The sequence below is a fragment of the Argiope bruennichi genome, chromosome 8 (genome assembly GCF_947563725.1).
Source record: "Argiope bruennichi chromosome 8, qqArgBrue1.1, whole genome shotgun sequence".
Classification (NCBI taxonomy): Eukaryota; Metazoa; Arthropoda; class Arachnida; order Araneae; family Araneidae; genus Argiope; species Argiope bruennichi.
This window is the reverse complement of record NC_079158.1, coordinates 55,882,886-55,905,659: the sequence shown is the minus strand read 5'-3', so window position 1 is coordinate 55,905,659 and position 22,774 is coordinate 55,882,886. Positions and strand designations below refer to the sequence as shown.

General features: G+C 31.2%; 1 protein-coding gene across 10 annotated transcripts in view; it reads left to right on the top strand.

The window, feature by feature from the left end:
• The window catches only part of LOC129981562 (mucin-17-like), a 307,915-nt gene extending 293,696 nt beyond the window's left edge, over positions 1-14,219 (top strand). For 7 of the 10 annotated variants that reach the window (XM_056092447.1, XM_056092446.1, XM_056092445.1 and 4 more), the window contains 5 exons: positions 1,199-1,501; positions 3,251-3,370; positions 4,116-6,874; positions 9,522-9,648; positions 13,158-14,219. In XM_056092447.1, coding sequence (XP_055948422.1) covers positions 1,199-1,501; positions 3,251-3,370; positions 4,116-6,874; positions 9,522-9,611 — 3,272 coding nt within the window. In that variant the 3' untranslated portion in view covers positions 9,612-9,648; positions 13,158-14,219. The remainder of the gene's footprint in view (positions 1-1,198; positions 1,502-3,250; positions 3,371-4,115; positions 6,875-9,521; positions 9,649-13,157) is intronic. The other 3 variants (XM_056092453.1, XM_056092454.1, XM_056092450.1) reach the window with 3 other exon arrangements.
• The last annotated feature ends 8,555 nt before the right edge of the window (positions 14,220-22,774 follow it).

The following is a 22,774-nucleotide window of genomic DNA, read 5'->3' as shown; positions in this document are numbered from 1 at the left end:
ATTGACAGTGAAAATAAAACTTTATTTAACAATAAGTTTTTTTAGTTTCTTATGAGCTAAGAACTAGTTAAAATTTTAATACAGTTTATTTTTTATTCAGTTACATTTACAATTGATTTTTATTACTTTAATTCAGTTTTTATATTTAAATACTTGAAATAAAAATGTAGTTTAAGATTTTTTTGAAATTTCAAAAATTTTACTTTGTTCTGAAAATTATAACAAATGTCTATTTCTTTTTAACTTTGGTAAATTTATTAACTTATTATTTTGGTTAATAAGTTGTTATCAAAATTTAAATATATTTTTTATATTATACATTACTACCATTTATATATAACAGATTATTCAAAATATAAGACTTTAAATATTAAATAATATTTTTCTATAGCGCTACTTTTATTGCTCATTTCTGTATATATGCTTCCGTTTGATGCATTGTATTGCTTTGCTTTTATGTTAGCTTTTGTCATTTTCAAATATAAAGAATCAGAAATTTGCCAAATTGATCAGAAATAATGCTTTTGTTTTCTCTAAAGAACTTCTCTATACAGTTGATATAATCTGTTGATTTACAAATTGTTTCAAACATAAGATATGCAAGATAATTATATATTTGTTCTCAGCTTTTTGCAGCATCAATTAACAATAAATCAATCTTTTCCTTGGGCCAAATTTTAATTAAGTTATTAAATATAGAAATATTCTATATGTCTTTTATATGGAAAGAAATAAATGAGTCTTTTAGATATACTTATTTCATATTTGTATAAGTTTGATAATGTTGCTTAATGTCATCATTAAAACTATATTATTAAGTTATTAAAAATCATTAGAAGAAAATGATTATCTATTCATTGAAAATAAAATAGTTATGCTGTTGTAACACCCAGTTTGCATTGTATACTAATGTTTGATGTTTTCTTGATTTTGTTTATTGTCTTGTAATTCGATCAGCTGCAATTGTTATAGCAGGACTTCCTGTTGTAACCACCCACCGTCTCTTACATTATTAGTGAAAATTCAAAGTTTGTTAAGGATGTATTATTCTATAATCCATAAAATGAGTCTCACTATTATGCTGACAAGATTAGCATAGTTATTTATGAGAAAAAAATGGCAATTATGTCTGGTTCTTTATAACAATATGTATGGCTTTTACCCATTATTTAAAAAATAAAACACCTGCTATTCTTAGCTGTAGATGCTTCTGCCGATGATAGTGGAATCTCGCACTCCCTTAATAGTGATGCCGATTCCTCTGTCCCCTCCATGAATTCTGATCTGAAGACTATGTCCGATTCTGGATGCCATGAAGAAATTTATTGCAATGTCTCAGGTGGGGTCATCTCTTCCTCTTATTCTTCTCCTGTGATATCCTCACCAAGAACTGGAGTTGAAAAACAAACCCATGTACCTATTCCTTTACCAAGAATGTCTCTTAAGCGAAAAGTTCTAACATCTATGGAGTCTCTAAATTCCAGCATTTATCCGTCTTGTGGTTTGTTGGTTCTTTCTCTATTAATACTCGAATAACTTCTTTTTTCTGCTTTCTGCTCCTTTTACCATATGTTAATGCATGTCTTACTTATATGTTGCATGTGGAAAGTTATGAACTTGCATGCTCTTATTTCCTCTTGTTAGTATATTTGTTTTCTGCTCGATTTGGTAATTTTGGTTTTGAACTCGTGAAGTGTTGTGTCATGCCTTGAAAACTTTTTGATTGGCTGTACTTTGTCCATAGATACCATTCCATCAGACAAGAGTTTCTTGAACTTTAATTTGCGACACCAAACCAGAGTGATACAGAAAATTATCAAGAACATAAAAACTCAGTGTTATTTTAACTTTGGGATTATGTGTCAATTTCCTGATGGAAATGAGATATTGAAAATTTTATTCGTAGAAAGCAGCAGTACCCGAAAGAGCTTTAAAAAAGTCCTATATTATTCCAATAAAAATTAACTAATACTAAATGGATATTATGTTGATTATTGGTAATTAACATGACACTTCATGTGTTGTGTAATTGTTTTTAATTTTTTCAACATTGCTTATCCTATTTGTACAAAATGTCCAACAGTATTATTATAATATCTTCATTATATTGCCAAGTAGTATTCATATTATCAAAAAATATCATGGAGATATCTTGTAATATTCTTGTACTAATATTATAATATTGAGGGAAAACATTTATTTTATTAACAATCAAAATTGATATTTGTGTATTATGCAATTGAATAAGCATCCTTAAAAAGGAAGAAATTTTTTTTTCAAACAACCATATCTATTAAATTATGGGTACAGCTTCCAATTAAGTCATGTAGTTGAATTTCAGAACAACAAAAGAAAATTGAGTGTGTATGTATGTATTTATTGTAGTTAAATTGTTATTTATAAGCAAAAAATTAAATCGATTTTGATTTAAAATAATATATTAAAGTTTACAAATGACTGTTTTGAGTTAATTCATTTTTTAAAAAATTTCCCATGCATTAAGTTTGAGATTGTTGCATGTATTCATTTTGTAATCGCAATCTAATTTAAGAATCCTGTTAAGTTTCTTTTTTAGCTTTTCATCTGTATGAAGTTTTAAAAACCTTGCTTTGATACTTGTAATTTAGTATTTTTGTATGAAACTGTAAAGAATTATAACAAAAAAATCATATTGTTTCTAATTTTTACTTGTAATTCAATCTTTACATTTTCATTTCCATGAAATGCTATGCCATTGCTCATTGATTTTGATTATTTGCTGTATAGATTATTAATGTTTTGGCTGATATGCATTTTCAAGAACAACTTAGAAATTTCTACAATAAGCAATGCCAATCTTAAAGGTGGTCTTAAATTAATCATTAAAAATCAAAAATGGAGTTATAATTGCAATTTGGAAAAAAAAAATCATTATAATGAATTTCTGTCTATCAAAGTCAATGTAACAATCATTACCATTATTTATTATTTATTCTGTAATTTTATAATTACTCTTTACAATTATAATTTATTTTCATTATTTTTTATTCTACAAATTACTTGCAAGATGTGTCATCACATGCCAAAATTTTCATTTGTGCTTAAGACATTTTTCTAAATTCAAACAATTAATAGTTCATGTTTTATTATCCCTAGTAAATCCTCATTAAGTCCTGCTTATGGAGATTATGATTTTACTCATTATGCTATTAAAAATGCTCATAAGAATCTAACATGGTAGAATATAATTGATCATTAATTTCCTATTCAGATTCTTTAGATGTAAAATCAGTGCCTTCTGATGAATTTTCTGTACAAGGATCAACATTGGAGAGTGAAAAGACAGATGGAAATTCTGCAAAAGACAGCACAATGGAAAGGTGTTCAGATGGTAAGAATTCTTCTTGGGAAAACCTTTGTATATTTGTGTCTGTCTGAAATCATTTAAAGACATTGAAGTTACTGAAAATACATGAATTTAATGGAATAATTAATGATTTAATATGGTCCATAAGGAGTTGGAAAGAAATTTGTTTGTTTTGTTATATGAATATTGAGGAAAGATTTTCAAAGACAATATTTATCTCAAATTCCTCTAATACTGCTCACTGAACATTATTTTTTGTTTAATTTCTGTTTATTATTATTTGAAAGTAATAACATTTTCTTTTACTTATTAAAAGTGCATCAACATTTATAATTTTTCATCCAATTAAATCGGTGATTTTGAATTTGTGAAGTCATTACAGGGCAAAATGATGCAAGATGAGACAAGATACAATGGATATCCTATATTTGAAAAAGTTGGGACATAAATAAGAAAAGTTGAATTCTACTTGAGCAAATTAAATATACCAACTGAGAATTTAAAATAAAATGTTATACAAAGATTCTAAATTTGTCTGATATTAGGATTTTCTGATGTAAACATTTTTTCCATAATGTGCAAATGCAGAAACCTATTGATACACTCTGTAGTTTTAATTGTTTTAAATTAGAATTGAAAATATTTTTAAATCTGCTCTTTAATTAAATAAGAAATTAATTATTATGTTTAGAAAAATATTTTACAATTTTTTTTTCTCTTTCCATATTCTATATTTTTAGTATCAACACTCTTAAAACATTTTTTTTAGATCAAAACACAGATGAAAATCGAGTTGCAACCCTCTGTGTTGCTAATGAAAAGCAGGTCAGTGAAAACATCAACAGGGTAGAAAAGGAAGAATTAGAAATTTCTTCTGAGGTAACTGTCGCGGAAAATGTGACAGAAGAAAAAATTGTTACAAAATCTGTGGATGAATCTATTATTTCTAAGGTAGAGGGCTCTATAACTGAACAAAATAAGGAGATTGAAACCAAGTGTGATAACAGTGATAAAAACAGCATCTCAAGTTCCCTCTCAACTGAGAGTGCACACAACAGTGCTTCCCATACTCCACAGATCCAGAAAAAATTGAATAATTTTGCTATGGGATGTTACCGAAAAGATGAGAACATAGACATTTATAGTATACCATCTCCTGAACAAAAAGCCACCAGTGGTATCAGTAATAATCAGAGTCCACTTAAGGATATTCAGGCTCCTGTAAGAAAGAATAGGCATCAACCTGATGTAAAAATATTATCATTCAAAGATCGAAATCAAAAGGAAATTGTTTCTGAGAGTGGCCGTAGCATTGTTTCAGAGAAACGTGCGCAGCTAAGTAGTATGAATACATTACCTTTAACTGGCAGGTCAACATCATTAGTCAATCTTACACCTCAAAAGGCGCTTCAAAAAGCACCTTCAGAAATGGAAAAGATGGAGGAAGAAGTTGTTAATGGGAACATGAAAAGAACTCATTCAGATCAAAATGTTGTTAAAGAATTAGAACCTGTGCAATTGAAAGAAACATTTCTCCAAGAGCAGAGACGTCTTCAGGAAGAATATCGTAGACTGCAGGAACAGTTTATATCTTGGCAGAAACAGTTGTTAAGCAATCAGAGTTTGTTACAGAATGAGAAAATTGTACCACAGATGCCTTTTCCTTCTTTGGAAGGTTTAAGTAATTTAGATAGCAATCTGAATATTATTTCTGAAAGTCAGATTAGTCAAAATAGTGAAACAAATCTCAGTTCTACTGACTTGAGAACAAGATCATTACCTAGACCTAAAACAAAACCATTATCCGTAAAGGAGATGAATCGACCTAAAACTCCACCTCTTGCACAACCTCCTGTTGAAACAGCTGTTGTAGACATAGATATAAATGCACAGAAACCTGTTAAAAGGCCAGAAACCTTAAATGCTTGTTCTGTTGATACACAAGCAAGTTGTAATCAAGAAGATAAAGTGGTTCAGGTGCCACCTCCCCAAGATAAAGTGACACAAGTACCATCTCCCCAAGAAAAGGTTACTTCTGGAACACAGGCGCCATCTCCTGAAAATGTTCTAAATAAGGATACTTCTGCACAAACTAGTGATAATCTTCAGGTATCCTCAACAGACGTAAGTAGTAATTCACTTTCTTCGCCAGAAAGTGACAACAGCAAATCTCAAACGCTCCCTAGACCTAAACCGAAGCCTCTTAGTGCCTTGCCACCTTCACAGACTATGACACTGAATCGCAACACGCGGCCCAAGTCGCAAATAGTTTCTGTTACTATTGGTTCTTGGCAACAACGGCAGAAAGAAATATCAGACGTAGAGCCTTCCAGTAGTGTTGCTTCCACAAGATCAAAATTTTTAAGCTTAGAAAATATTCCTCAAAATACTAACAAGCCTGGTTTAAGTACAATGGAAAAAAGGAAGCTTCCACCAGTTCCTACTGAAGTTGATAGTACCCCAAAAGAAGTGCCCAAAACTGTGCCTAAGTCTGTGGAAGCAAAAGTTGTTGTAGCTGCTCCAAAAACTGAGCCTACAAATGTAAAAACTAAGTTTATTTCAGATGAGAAACCTGTTTTGGATGCCAAGCCTGAGCAGATACATAAAAAGCCTTCTAAAATTGCTAGTAATGACACCAAAGTTTTAAAAACTGTTCCTAAGCAGGTAGAGGAAACGAATGTGAAGCAAAGTTCAGATATCAGACTCGCTTCTAGGGAACCAACTGCTACATTTAAATCTGCCAAACCCTTTGTGAAATTAACAAGCATGAAAGATGAACCTCACCCTCCATCTATTGTTGGTTTGAAAAAGTGGCCTTTGTCTGATATGAGTGAGAGTCGTGGAGCCACAGAAGGTAAACAGTCTATATTAGAGGACCTGAAGGCAAGTTCGAAAAGACCTGGGGGCTATGTGCAAGACAAGATACGTCGTGCTGAGGTCGATCTCAGGAAACCTAAGTCAACAAAAACGGAGCCTTCCTCCACATCTAAACCTTCTAAGCAGGAAAATACTGAAGCTTCAAAGTTGCATATCACTAAAGTTAATGTTAATGCAAAACCTGCTGTTGATATTAATGCCACAATCCCAAAAGAAGCTAATATTGCATCTGGTCCTGGAGTAACTACCACCAACAGCAACACATATAAAAGTAATACTATTCCAAAGTCACAGTCACTAAATTCAGAATTGATGTCTGTGTTTTCTAAAAAGGCTGCTAAGAACAGTGAAAAGTTGCAACAGAATACTGCTCAAACTGTAACTGTCAATGGTTCTGGACAGTCTGTTCCTCCTCCCCCACCTCCACCCCCTCCTGCACCCCAAGCATCCAGTTCAGTGATGCCAACCATACCACCTGCAGAGCAGATTCCAGTTTCCAGTCAGCTTGTGATGGCTAGGGAGACAAAGACTTTGCCAGCATCGAAAAAAGAATCTAAGAAAAGTCCATCAAAGCACTCCAAAACTGTAGATCCAAGAGAAGAGCTTATGCTAGAAATTAGGGGATTTGGTGGAAAGCAAGCCTTACGAAAGGTAATAATCCTTAGTATTCTTTAATTCTATTATTTTTTGTGTTTTGATTCATGTATATATTTTTTGTATTTTATATTTTATTATGTATATATTTATGTATATGTATATATATATTGTGCATATATTTCATTATAATTTATATTTTGTTTTATATCAGGGCTTCTTAATTGAAAATAGCTATCTTCTTTTCTTTTTTTTCAAGTCATTGGAAAATGAGATTCTGATCCTTGTAGACAAAATATGGAGTCCATTATTCCTGTTCTTTCTTATTAGTAATTCATTCATTCTTCAACCATGTTCTGATACAATAGAAGTTAATTATACTATACAGGATTATTCAAAAATGATGGGCTGAGAGTTGAAAAGTTGTTGTACAAGCCAAATCAAACAAATTTTATTATTATAGATTACTTCATCAGAGATGGAAATTACAAGCAGAAGAAGGTGCATCATGTTGAATGAGATAAAGAAATAGTAAACAAAACCAAAAAAAAATGATACGGCATATATTGACATTTATTCTTTTCTGTGGGTTTATATCAATAAGTCACATATGAAATTCTTAATGGGATCTTAGAGGATCTTGTTGTTTGATATAGCATTTGGTGTTGCTGATGTACCCGAATTTTTGCTAATTCTTCCATCGTTACTGTGGGTCATGTTTTAAGACTGTTGTTCAGGCCATTAAACACTTGTTATATGATATAATAATTGAAAATTTATTACTTCTATATTATTTTCGTTTTTTCACTTATCTTAAAATATTCAGCATTATGTGCATTTGTAGTTTTTCTTCTTCAATCTAGCAAATTATTTCAAAACTTGTTTGGCTTGGTGTACATATACACATACCATTTCTGATATGTGTACTCATTTGTACAAAGACACCCAACGGATTAAGCTATTAAAGAAGAGAAATGATGTAGTGATTCTTTGATATGTGCACCAAAATTTGTTGACATAATATCCTTTCTGCTAGTGAAGAAAAGGGTTAAATATTTTTTCTCTTGAATTCGTCTTTTTTCGGCTAATAAAAGTTTCTTATGACTTCACTCAAATTGAGAAATTTTCTATAAACCCAAATGTCTGTAGAAATAAGGAGTTTTTATTTAAAATTATTCTTAAGTTACCATCCCTTTACTTTTTTTTTCGATCTTATTCAGAAGCACTTTGTTTTAGAAATTTTGTCATATTAATTTACTCAAAGTTCATAGAATACTCTCAATATTCATGAATTGCACATATTTTTAAAATTATGTCTATGAATTAGTTAATTCAAAATTATTATTAGGTTAAAAGTGCAAAAACACAATGCACAAATTATGCTAAGATATCAAAATTTAAAAATTGATCAATAATAGACAGAGAAATTTATTTTATTATTTGTTGTTTTATTTGGGGAAAAATTTAATGTTTCCGAGAAGTTATATTAAATTATTTCTTCTTTATAAAATCGAGGAGTTGGACGGAACCACTGGTGGTTATTTAAAAATTAATTCATGCTACTTCATCAGAAGTGAAAATTCATGTCTTGCGTGTTGAAGTAGAGGAAATTTCTTTTAACCTTTATCTATGATCATTTTCACAAAGAAATAAAAAATCCTTACTTTTCAATTTTCGATTTTTTTTTTTTTTTTAATTCTGAGTAAATTTTTAGGTTTGCAATTTTCTGTTTTTCAATGTCATCCTATGAAGTCGTTATTCTTATCTTTTCTCCTAAATTGTCAAACTAGTTATGACACATAGGATGATTGAGTAGGACAGGAAAATAAATTCATCAGTTCAGAGATGAAAGCAAGAATGGATTGCATAAAAGTGGAAGAAAAATGAAATCCTGATTGTTTACTGATGTAGCAGTTGTATCAGCCAAAGAGTGAAAATTAAAAAAATGTTACTACCAACAGTGAGGGAACCCTAATGAACTTTTATGACCAAAAGTTGAAATAATAACAATCTCAGTTTACAGTTTAATAATAACATTTAACTGTTTCAATTAAAATAAACTTTTCTTGCATGCTTTATTAACTAATTAATAGTAAAAATATTTCTGATTAATTACATTGAAAATTTTTTGTATTTCAATTCACTGTTTCAGTTAAAATATTTGACAGACATTGTGTTTATCCATTCTTACTCTTCCTCGTGATACAATTTCAAATAAGACTAAATAAAAAATATCTAAATAATTTTATTAAATTTTGGATATCAAATTAATCAAACTTGGGAATCAAAATCTGGTAAAATTAGAACATTTAAAACTTATTAAGCTTGGCTTTTATATAAGTATATTCTTGGATATTTATAATAAACCTGTTTCATATATGTTCAAAATACCGAGTAACTTTCTTATATAAGTAGTGTATGCAATAATAATTTAAAGTTTTCTCTGGAAAGATACTGTTTTAAGTGATTTGGTCTACTATTATATATTAGACAAATTATGTGATTCAAAATTTTATCAGAAATGGAAGAGGTAAGCTAAAGAGAATTGCGGAAAATGTGTAACAATGGAAATGTTTTAATTTCTTGTTAAGAGGAGGGGGAAAAATCAATTTTAAACCTGTATAATCAAACACAAAATAACTCTCTTAATGTTGTTTAAGAATTCATAATATTTGTGTAATGATTAATTCTTTCTGCAAAATAGCTTTGTGAAAAGTCTTGTTTGTCATTACTTAAAAAGTCTCCTAAGAAGAAGACGTCTGGAGAATCGAGCAGTTCGTCAAAGAAGCAATGATATATCATTGTTTCTTTCAAATTGTTGGGAAAATCATGCAAGTATAAAATTGTTTAATTGCATGGACCCAGCACTTGTAGAGCATGGCTTTTGTGCTATGTGATCAATTATGTTGATTTAGCTTCTTAGGTACTATTTTAATTTGCAAAATTTGCCTCGCTTTTTTTTTTTTTTTTTTGTACTTTTATTTTAAAGAATTATTATTCAGTTTACGAAATATTGTATGCTTTCAAAAACAAGCTTTAGAATATGTAGCATGTTGTTGCATGTTATAAAGTGTTCTAATAAATATAAACCCCTTTAATTCTTTTGATGAATTAAAATAGTTCTGAAGTTCTTTTATTGGTAGCTCTATTTTTAATTCAGATTTTTCAAATATTTTTTAAATATTTTTGACAGATTCAGAGTGCCAATGTCAAGAATTTTTTAAAAGATCTTAATGATGCACAGCTTTTGAAATTATATATGTTATTTTATATGTAATTTTGGATGCATGAAACGTTTATAAAAACGTTAGGGTCTTCCATAAGTTTCTTTCCTATTTCTACTACGAAATGAATACACAATATTTACTGTTTAAGATATTATTTATTTTGTTATATAAGAACCCTTTTGCTCTATTACTTTCTTCCATCTCTCAGGAAATCTCATGATACCTTCTATCCAAAATTGTTGTGTTTTGGACAAAAAATAATTATCGAAGTGTGCATTTATTTCGCTGATGGATTTAAAGCGTTTATCGCGAAGAGAATTTTTTAAGGAAGAAGTAATTATCAGATGGATAATTATCAGAAAATTATGCCTTTCCAATCCCACCAAAAGGACAAAAGAACTTTTTTGGGGTGTAGTCCCGGCTTTGCGACAGTTGAAGGCTTATTCTCCTTATACCAAGTGAATTTCTATGGACATTTTCATATAAAATCTAGGGATGACGAATATTTTAAGAGCGGTTATTACGTAACCAATATCAAAAAGTCACAAATACAAGTGATCAATACTTTTCAAAGAGGGGTGTGATTCAAATCCTTGATACGATCTTACTGGTGATATTTCGATTACAGGTTTTGGATCACGATACAAAGTTACAATCGGTACGATATCACTGAAATTTGCCGGAGCGGTGTCTTCATTGGAAAATAACAATCGATACGATCTGTCCAATGGAAGCTCTCGAAAGAAATCTGTGATTGGATTGAAAAGTGAATGGACCGGTTATTGGAATTATCGTATCGTATCATTGAATTGCATATCTCTGAAATTTATCGTAGTGGTGATTTCACCGGAAAGTGCGAAGTCACCGCTCCACTTTACGGGAGTGACCGATATTCGTATTTGATGATGCACTATTCCATACAGATCATTTTTAATTGCTCGTGACATGATTGACTTTGATTACATGTATTCTGTTTACTACTGGCGCCATCTATTGGTAGAATATAGAACTAAAGTAAACATTTTAAAGAAATGACATATATTTTTAACTCGCCTTTTCCAGAAAATGGTTCACTCTAATAAATAAATAGTTTTGAGGAAAAAAATAAAATTTAAGAAGTAAGCTGAGACAGATAAATTAATACAATCACACGTTACTTAAATTAGTAAATTAAGTATTAATTACAATTAATAAATTTTATGTTTAATATTAAGTAATAATTTTTAATTAATAATATGATTGAAATAACAGATATTTGGAACTCATATTTAAAAATAACAATAGCAATATTATTTGTTATTCAAAAAATCTTGGATTATGCATCTCTAATAAAATCCGTCTCTAGTGACAAGCCTCTTTAAAACGCGATGAGAAAGAAACCTTTGGGGCACCTTAATACATTTAAAAGGAAATGGTGGAAAACTTATATTATAAATTTTATTTTTAATACGAAATCTCTTCTTTTTGTTTTTGCAAATTATTGTTTTAGAGAAAAAAAATTAAACCTTGTGTAAACGCTTTTATTTTTAAAAAATTATATTTTATGTAAGATAATTATTTAATATCTGAAGTGAAAAAGGAATGTTTTCTAAACTATTTTTTGTGACTACAGTGATCTGGTGTCAGTCCAACTTCAAGACCTTCAGACCTCAAAATTTGTTATATATGTGGTCCTAGCATATACTAAATCATATTTTCCGATGAAACATTCTCATATGCTGCCACTTCTCAAATATGGAAATTCACAGTGCTTTTGCGCATTCACCAGAAGGTGTTTATTTCACAAAAAAAAAAAAAAAAAAAAAAGACTAGAGGTGAAAGAAACACGGACGTGTAAACGTCTAGCGGGACGGAAGCCAAGGTGAAGGCGTAATAATGGATTTCGGAAACGCGCACATTTTAATGCCTATATTCCCTTTGCGGAATTAATTTGTTCAAAAGTGCTAGTTTCGGTATCTTGAAATGAACTGTAAGTTGGAATGTCTGCTTAGGTGTGAATTTCGATTGTGATTCAAAACTGGAAAATTTATCATAAATGGGATCGAGGCCAATGGTGACTTTTTGAAAAAATATAATTGCAGTCCAGGTATTGCACAGCATGTTACACCATATAGTGGGATATTCCCTTCAACGGCCCCATCAAGTTTCCCCCATGACCTCTGGCTAGATCGGGGTATCGCACAGTATACATTATTTAGTATTCAGCAGTGTTGTACAACGTTGCGAATATTGTAAAATATATGTGCCATATTGACACAAGATATTGTACGATATCTCCAGGATGTTGCACGATATTCTGAACGCCGTACGTAAAGATATCGCAACAATATTGTTCAATGTTTTTGGGCTAATAGGATGTGCTACTAGGGAAGTTTAAGTTCAAATTCTTCTGAATATCTGCCATGTATGTGGTTTGCTGAACATTATTACTTTAATAGGAAAATACCCTCTCATTGGTGTATAGATTGAGAATCAGAGAATTGCTGTCAATTTCAATGTCATTCATCTGATGCTCAAACTGCAATGCCTATTCCAAAACATCCCTATTGCGAAGGCAAGTATTTTAATATCAAAATCAAAAAAAAAAAATGTGCATAAAAAAATTGTATGACGATACAATTTTTTGGAACTATTGAATATTTTAAAACAATTTTATAATTTGAAAAAATGTTATATTAAAATTTTGGTTTAAATCTTTGTTTCGGGACTGAAAAATTCCAAGTTCGAAATCCAATTTTATGTAAGATCAGTCTTGATTATGAAACTGACGCACATTAAACCTAATGCCATGAATCAAATTTGTGTCCTCTTGTTGGTATAATGTATGAGTTTGGAAAAGGCCGGCTAAAGTATCATTTTCAACATTTGATCTGCAAGAAACCGCATGATTTGTTTCGAAATAGTCCTCGTTCTGCTTCAAAATGACACTGGGGTATTCGATTCAAAATGACACTAACAATGTTATTAAAAAATTAATACCGCGCTACTTTGTACAACACAATCGTTTTTGAAAATTCAGAAATTATATTTCCCCATACTCTATTTAGTGCCCAAACAAATCTTTTTTTAATACTAAACTGAATACAATTTAATAAGTTTTTTCAACTTTTCAGGCTCCAGTATCCCAAGCCGGTTGGCACTTGAAGGTTTTTGGAACAGCTTCTACTGCAAACACTTAGACCTTCTCGAGTGATTTCGTTGTGATGTCTCTTGCCTATGATCAACTGATAGTCATTGGTTGCTTACAGAACTCAAGTGATTTGTATATAATATTATGTAGAGAGAGTTTTATCATCCACTTCGGTGATAGAGCTTTTTTTTGTGCCAGTACTGAGAATTAAAAGCTAAAAAAAAAGGGGGGGATTTTTCTACCCAGCAGAGTAATCTGTTAGTGCCTGTTTAAGTGCCACATGTTAAGCTCAATATCAACCACCAAAGACACTTTACAGAAAATATTTGAGATGAAAAAAAAATGGTGTAAACTATAGAGAGTATATATATTATATATATTAAAGCTTTATTTTTCTTGTGTGGGAACGATACCTACTTAATGAGAGTTTTCAGTTTTTAAAATAAATGTATCCAGCAGATTGTGAATCAGAATTCTCAAAATACATATCTGCTATTCATGTTGGAATTTTAAAGTGAAAAGATTCTCATAAAGTCATTTTGAAAAAAAAAAAAAAAGAAAAGATAATTTTAGCCACTGCAGTGCCTCTTTATTATATGAAAAAACGTTGAAATTGTGTATATATATAATGTTGTACAAATGTGTAAATTAAATTAAATTATGTTTTTTGAGATGGTGATCGAAATGTGAGAAAGTGCATTGAAATCAAAGAAGTTTGTATTAATTTCCATACTGTTTTATTTAATTAAGTATCAAATGTGTACATAATAAATATCTATATACATACATATATATATATATATATATTAACGATAGTCGTATAATTTTTTGAAGTGTTTTCTGCAAATATGCCATATGGGATATGGTTATTTTTTTCTTCTGTAGCCACTCTTCGTTTGGAAAAAGAATACTTTTGTACAATTTGTGACAACAAGTTCTGTTTGATGTTAGAATTACATTATTGAAATTTTATAGCAAAATAGTGCTTTTATTTTTAAAGTTTTTGTGTTTGAATCTAAAATAAAGATTTATGCTGTTTTGAAAATGGGTCTCTTTTCTTTTAACATTTTTTTGCCTTCCAAACACGGATACATATAATGCTTCGCTTGTTGCATTTTTCTGTTAAATTTCTTAAAGAACTGCGCAATTATTTTGCTTGGCAATCAAAAGTAGTAGTTTCGGTCGCAAAAAAAAAATATCTGTTGTTTCAATAAAAAAAGTATTATTTGTTTTAAGCCTAAACTATGCATGCATATCAACTTTCCATTAACGGCATCCGAGCAGTGCCAAAGTCAAATATTGGATCATCTCACTTAAGCATCTCTCGCATATCACATTGATTAGTTCCATAAAACAGAAAGTGGAGAAAAGTAATTATATATTGTTTTAAAATTATATTTATAATAAAAGTTCAAATAAATATTATAGAATGCTCTATTGTAGGTGTAGCTTTATTTAAAAGATAACCGATTTTTCAAGTGAAAAAAAGTAATGGCATCAAAGTCTATTTTCAAGTGTTTTTACTTTTATCTGTAAAGAATATATAAAGAGAAAGTACTGTAATCGTCAAGAAATTCGAATTCGAAATTTTGAAGACGTTTCAAACCTCCTTAATTCAGAAAAATTTCTTCTTTGAATTATGTCTGTCTTCTGTGTACGCAACAACTTAAAAGTGCTGTGAACTAGATGGGAGAAATTTGGTAAGTAGCCTTTACACTAAATTTATAGATTTCTTACAAGTTTTGGAAAAAATCCTTTAACAGAAAGTTTGGCTGTTCAAAAACACACAAATTATATGAATAAAATACGATTCATGCATTTAATATCTAAAGTTAGATTCCATATCAAATTTTGTATCAAATGTGTCTAGAAGTTGACCATCTTTCAATATGTATTTTTCCATACGTTTTAATGCTATAATTCAAAAACACAATGACTTAAATAAATGAAATTTGGCCCACCAAATTAACATTTAAATTGCTTTGCAACAAATTTTGAATCAAATCTTTCAAAAGATTGCATGGCGGTCTGTACTTTCCAGTGTATTTAAATGTGGTAACAAAAGGGCTTAAATAAACGAAATTTGGTTTGCGATTTTTATTAAAATTTTATATATTTTTTATATTATATTATAATATTTTTTAGTTCTGTGTCAAATTTTAATTTTAATCAGTTGGAATTTTTTTTCTTTATTGCAAAGCACGCAATTCCTAAGTATGGAATTTTGAATTAAAACTTAATACTTGTGGCATTCATGGATTTGTTCGAAGTTTGCAATTTTATGTCGATGGAGGAAATAAAATCTTTGTTAGATAGTATGTTAAAAAGCTTTGAGACTACACTCCTTCTAGTTTATTGATGATATATTTTTTTTGTATTAAAAATTTTACAATTATTGTTATTAGTTTCTTTAAACTGATAATTCAACAACTTTGTGAATTGTATTCAAAGTCCCATCAAATTGATTTAATCTTAAATTTTTTATAATAATCATGTTTAATAGAATGGATGTATTTCAACAGGTCTATTATAAATAATAGAGCACCTTTTCCTTTTTCTGAAAACAATTGCAACTAAAATTAAAATAATTATTCAATAGTTCATAAATTTACTTTTGAGGCAGTTTGGCTGTGACTTTTCTTATCGTGATGAGAAAATTAAAAAATTTATCGTACTTGTCAACACACACATATTATTGCACAAATTGCAATGCAATGCATGCTGCAGTGTCTGTTGGGTTTATATAAGAGTAAGGAGTTAAGTAAATTGGCTTATGAAATAAATTAATAAATTTTTTTTTCGATTGCCATTAAAAAATTTTATTTAGTGGTCTTGATTCTTATTATTAGATAAACTATGAAAATAAAACATTTAGGTGAATAACATTTAGAAGTTTTGACACTAAATTTGAAGATATGAGGTTGGAATGTGTAGTAACAATGACTTTTATCTTCCTATTCTCAGATATAGACATCCATTAAATTTTGTGAACACACACACACAATTAAAAAAAAAATCACTAAAAAGGAAGTTCCAATCCATTAGAGTTACAAATCGGTGTCACTGATGCAATTCGATCCATATTTGTATTTTTCAAAGTTTTAAATCAAGGAAGGAGTAGGAAAAACAAATCATAAAGTAGAAGCAACTATGAGAGATGATTGGTTGAAAACCCTATAGAAGCCTCTACATGATGATACTGATGAAATTAGCAGATATTGAAATGTACATTGCTTGAAGAGAAACCTGGAGATTGATTCTATTTAAAGTGAATTTAACCAATTTCTTTTTATTTCGATTATCTGTTTGTAGTTTAATCCACAGTCAGCCCATATAATAAACATACTGTTAAGAATCTGTAATGTTGCTTCCCAGCACTGTTAGTTCCATCGTAGGAAAGTCCGTTTTACACTCAGCTCTTTTGGATGCTGATCAGATGTCGAATCAATGACCCCCGGGCTTAGCGACAAAATGGGTGATACTAGAATCTTCGAGAATTTTGGCGATTGAACCAATAGGAACCGATATATGCTTGATTGTTAGAAAACCTTCTCTGCCTTGCTCTGAAAACTATAAAAGGTTGGCAGTTCAAGCCGAAGGCAATCGTGTATTTGGTATAGAATAGTATAGCGATTCAACGGTGAATTTGCTGGATCAGTCCAGAGAAACGCAAACGCTGAGTGGAGCTCAAGCGATTGGTGAATTGATCTGTGTGCCGACTCTTGGAGTTTATTATAGAATCATCACCGAGTCGTGTGTGGAGTAGCCAGTAGTATAGTAGTGAGTCGGCAGTTGGATACAGCTAAAGAGAGGAGACAGTTGAAAATATCAGGTTTTTGGAGAGACCATAGAAGATAGCTACATAGATTCCCTCCTCCTGCTGAATACTGTTTGGCCACTTTGTGTGCCGTAGTTGTTGTTCTACCTATTACTACTTCTAGGCTGCTGTTAGTTCAAAGTTTGTTGCTGTGTATTGCTTGTGTACGTCTCAACTATGTTTTGTTGTCTGTGTATTCGTATCTACTTATTAATAAACGTCATCATTTGCTACTGAGGCTATTGACTGTGTTAAACCATTCACCCACTACAAAGTGAACCCGTTGATTTTACGGACTTAGTGGAAGAAATTCCATGACGGTAACGTAATTCCGTACTTTTTATATGAAAGGATTGAATAATCAGTGTTATTAACACTGCTACACTTGTGACAAAAGGGATCATTATATAGGTTAAAATAGTTAAAAAAAATCTGGAATTATAATCGTTTTGTTAATTAGCCTGGTCTAAATTACGGTATTCTTTCCAATTTTTGGACCAAACAGAGAGTGTATGTGTGAGAAAGAGAATGTCTCCTAAGGAGATGAATATTTGCTGTTCTGATAATTATTAATCGTAATCTGATGCGTCGTTTTCTTTTTCTCGAGGTTTGAAATAATATTTTCAAGATGGACCCATTGAATGTAAAGTATATTTTCTGTAACTTCTTTGGCTAAACGCTCTGCTAACTCATTCCAGATTATATCGGAATGACCAGGTACCCATAGAAAGGATATTCTTTGGTTTAATTTGGTTAATAAAGTACAAAAATTTTTAAGATGTCGAGTTGATTCTGCTTTTCCAAAAGCATGAAGCTGAAAATGTACGAAGTAAACAATACGCATCAATTTGCTATAAACGTTAGTAATAAATTCATTTTGTTCTTAATGGAAGTTGTAAAGAATGAATCTCAATTTTATGATATCCGATTATGTTGAAATTCGATCTTCGACCAGAATTTACTAATTATTACTGTTTTATCTAAAAGTTCATATTTGAAATAGCCAAAACTGTTTTTTTTTTTTTTTTTATTTCTGCGACACTCCGGGAGAAAATTAACGCCTTATAAAAACTGAAAATGAAACCCGAATTCATTTAAATAAATGAAACAACTGGGAAGCATTTTTCACTATTTTCAACCATATAAATGCATATTGTTTTAAATTTTTTGCTTAATATAATTATTTTTAATGTCTACATGATAGATCTTTTGAATGTAATGCGATGCCCAGAATCATTGGAATCACATTTTGGTTGAACAGGTCCACTGTCCAGTACTACTGGACATAAAATTCCTGATTTAGTTTCCCTAAAATTGATGTTGTATTGTCTTTTTTTTCCAGTTATTGACTTATTTCATTTCTGCATGTTAAATTGGATCTGATTTCCAGTAGTACTCTAGTGCAATCAATGGGCCGCGGTGGCCTGGTGGTAAGGTCTCGGCTTCGGAACCGGAAAGTTTCAGGTTCATGACCCGATTCCACCGAAGAACCGTCGTGTAAGGGGGTCTGTTGCACGTTAAATTCGTCATGACCAAACGTTCTCCCGCTGGTGTGGTGTGGAGACGGGGTGCCAGCTCAGGTGTCGTCCTCGTCATCTGACCACGGTTCAAAATTACGAGGTCCGTCCCAAAATAGCCCTAGTGTTGCTTTAAACGGGACGTTAATATAACCAAACCAAATCTAGTAAAATCAATGGACATCAAAGGGTTAAGCATATAAATTAGATCCAATTAAAAACTTTATTCTAGCAATTTTTTTTTTCGTGTTTGCTCTAATACAGAAGGGATTTATGCAATTTTAGAACGATTTCAGGGTCATTAATTTAATGTTTAAAATGCAAAGAATATATATATATATATATATATATATATATATATATATATTAAATGTTCGTTCTGAAAGCCTTTTTTATGTGGACTGTTAAGCCTGCATGGTGTTTTTCATAATAGAAGGCGTTTTTCGTAAAATTACCAAGGGTATTGATTTCCATTCCTTTTCTACTACTTCCTTGACTATCAATTGTGGTGGGTTTGCGGTTAAAGAGAGTAGAACAAAGGTGCAATAATTCATAGATGAAACTCAAAGATTCTGCAGAAATATGTTGGAAAGGTATGTTTACAATGCCAGTATCATCTTCATTTTTTCAAAGAATGTGGTGGTACTTTTTGAAGTATGATTTGTGACTTTGTCTTGATGAAGTTTTTGATTCTCTGAAAGTCATTGGAAAAAAGAAATGTAGGGATTTTGCAGCAATATGTTGAAAAGATATATATGCAATATTTGCAATCAATCTAACTTTTTTTTTTCCAAGGACTGCATTTGTACTTTTTGAAGTATGACTTTTAAAAACATGTCTTGATGAAGTTCACTCTTTGCAAGTCATTGGAATAAAGCAGTGGAATTTCTTCTGCAACTATCAGACCTAGAACTTTCAGTTGATAGTACGTGAGTTGATTTTAATATTTATTTCACACTTTTCTTCTTATTTTTTTCTCATTGTAAAAGAATCCTTTGATTATCGAAATCTTTCACTGAAGTTTTTATTGCTTTGAAGTTTTTATTGGAGTTTCGTACATTTTTTTCCTCTTCATTTTCGATTGTAAATAGACTTATTTTTGTTTGTATTAAATTCGAGCTTCATCGAGGATTACAATGTATTTCCATTTATCACCTGCTAAATAATTTTCATATCAATTTCTACAAATTGTTTTCCTTTGAGCCAAATGCCTCGGCAAAAGCTGACGAACATTATATGTATGTTTAAAATTTTTAAGTTATAAATCTTAGTTTGTCATTTTAGTGATTGTACTGTGGAGTAGAAATATTTCTCATCTGAAATCGTAAAAACGTTTTTTAATCCATAGCTTGCTTACACGCCACATTAAAAAAATAATAATTAAAAGTAGCAGCCGATACTTCTAATTTTAAATAATTGATTGTTGCTACAAATTTTTATTCCAAAACATTTTCTTTTAAAATTCTTTAATAAAAATTTAAAAATGTGTAAATATTCTCAGTAAATCTCAACCAATGCATAGAAATTGTAGGATCGGCATTCATCGCGTGCATTTCACATGGTATAAAATATCAGGATAAATCCGAATTGTTTCAAAGAACATTATGAGAAAACTGCGTATATTAATTTATGTAATTGTGAGTATCTAAGCACTATTTATATGGGAAGACTCAGAATGTTCACAGGCTTATTATCATAGAGAACATGTTTTAATTTGAGGTTATTGAAGCGACAAAATGTATGGGCAGATTGGCGATTTATCGCTTTTGAAGCATCAGTTTTTCACTTTTAAGATTATTAGAAAATTATCTAGAAGATTGACACATTTGGCGACTTATCACCAACAAAAATTTACAACTTGGCTCAAATGTTCGCCATGTGACGGATTCTCCTGTCTAGCCAATAGAGGTGAGGAGTTAAGAAGTTATCGCCAGAAGATGCACAAAAAAGAAAACGGGAATCAACACAAAACAGCGAGGGGAGGTATCAAAAGGTATATGTATATTATAATGAAAATAACAATATTATTTTTTTTAAACTTCCATTTTTACCTTTTCTAGCTGGCAAAAAAGGTTTTCGAGCTCAAACGATTTTGAGATGGGGGGAAAAAAAATAACATCACTTTTCTAAAAATTGACGATTGCGCAATACAATAGTAACGTGATCATTCCAAAATAGTTTAAATCAGATTTTCGCGGGAAAAAAAGTTTGAGTTTGAACGATTTTGAAATTAAATTAACCCATTATTTTCTAAATATTGACGCATGCATAATCTGGTAATGATGTGATTGTTTAAAACCAGTTTAAACTGGTTTTTCACGAAAAAAAAAAATTTAGAACTCGATTAATTTTGAAACTGTAAAAAACCATACCTTTTCCAAATGTTGGTGATTTCAAAATATGAGTCATGTAAGAACAATGTTTTTCTGTCAGATTGATACTACTTGACTTAAAAATAAAATAATGTTCTCATATGATAACTTGAAATTCAAGATAGCAGATTTCAATTATTTTATTTGCAGATTCATTTTGAAAGAAATGCTTGTGGGATTGGAACTCTGATAGATTGTGGCTATACAAATTAACAAAGACTTTAGTGGATTTAAGCTTTACTTGCAGAGTTAAAAAAGCCTTTAAGTAAAAAGAAAAAGTGTTAGTAAACGTATTATTCTTAATCAGGAACGAATTAAAGCGTTACTCGATAAGTTGCAATAAAAATGCTTGAAGAAAAGATTATTTCTTACACGGAATTTCCAATTCCACTACTAAGTCCGTAAATTCACCGGGTTCGCTTGTGGTGAGTGTATGGTGTGAAAACAATCAGTAGGTCTCAATAACAAATTATTTTACTTTTTTGAAACACGAAAACACAGACGACAAATATAAAGATGACAACTATATACAGCCGAGACGGACGCAAGCAACACACAGCAGAACATTATAGCAAACAGTAGCTCACAAGTAGTAATCGGCCACAGAACACAAAGCGGCCAGACAGAATTCAGCAAGAGGAGGGGATCTACGTAGCTTCATCCTACTGTCTCTCGTAACGCCTCCACTGTCTCCTCGTCTTAGCTGTATCCAGCGGCGATTCATTACTACACGACTGGCTATTCCACACAGAACTCGATGCTGCTTCCATAATAATAGACACCAGGACTCGGCACACAGCACAGTTCAGCAATCACTTCAGCTCCACACAATGCTGGACTATTCCGCCGTTGCTTCGTTATCCTCTCGACGACTCGATACTTGTCCTCGACTCCAACTCCGATTCAATTCACGACTGACTACGATTTTTTTTTTTCAAGTTCAATGATATGTTTATTGGGGCACCCGTCCATTCCCTTAATGATGGAAGACTGACTAAATGACTTGAATTTTAAGTAGAATGCCATGATGAAACGATGGAAAGAGCAAAACTGGATTGGATTTTCCGGTAAAGTTGCATGAGGCAGGTGATGGAGAGAGGGAGTGATGTTTCTGCCAATCAGAAAGCAGGTTGTCAGGGAAGTAGGAGAGGGTGAGGCAGGAAGGTTTTTGGATGAAGATGCGGGATAAACTATTGTTCAATGGAAGCCAATCAGAATGCTGAGAATTTGCAGTGAAATGTATATTGATTAGTAGTTGACTTAGCCCATGAGAGCGTTAAGGATTATCAGTTTTTTTTTTTCCCTCATTATTTTCTGTTTTCTTGGCTAGCTTGGCCGCTTCGATTAATTTTGGGAATTCTTTGAGTACTTCTCTTAGTTCTTTCAATATTTCCAGTTTCCAGAATGGAGGGGAAGTCATCAATAGCAGTCAAAGTCGGGGTCACGTTCTGTTTTCGAGGTGGGAGTGCGGGCTGGGGGGCTTATTTTCTCTGTTATTTACTTGCTATGTCAGAGTAGGGTGGTCTTCCATTTTTCGTAGTTAATTTGGGGAATTTGATACAATCTTTCCAGGTAGCAGTGTGACCTGTTTCTTGGCAATTGACACAAGGTGGGACTTGAATTTTTTCTTGTACTTCACAGTTCCTAGTTGGGTGAATACCACCACATTTAATGCATTTTGGTTTGAGTCTTCAATTTCTGGTTGAGTGATGGAATCCTGCGCAGTTATAGCGAATGGTAGCTGTTGATTTTCTTCTATAACTTTTGACTTTAATTCTGGGATGGACTAGAGTTTTTTCATTGTAGATATTGAAAGCGATTCTTGATGTTTTAATTTCTAGCAGGAAGATTGGGTAGAGGGTTTTCATCTTGTACTTTTTGAGTTGAGTTATCC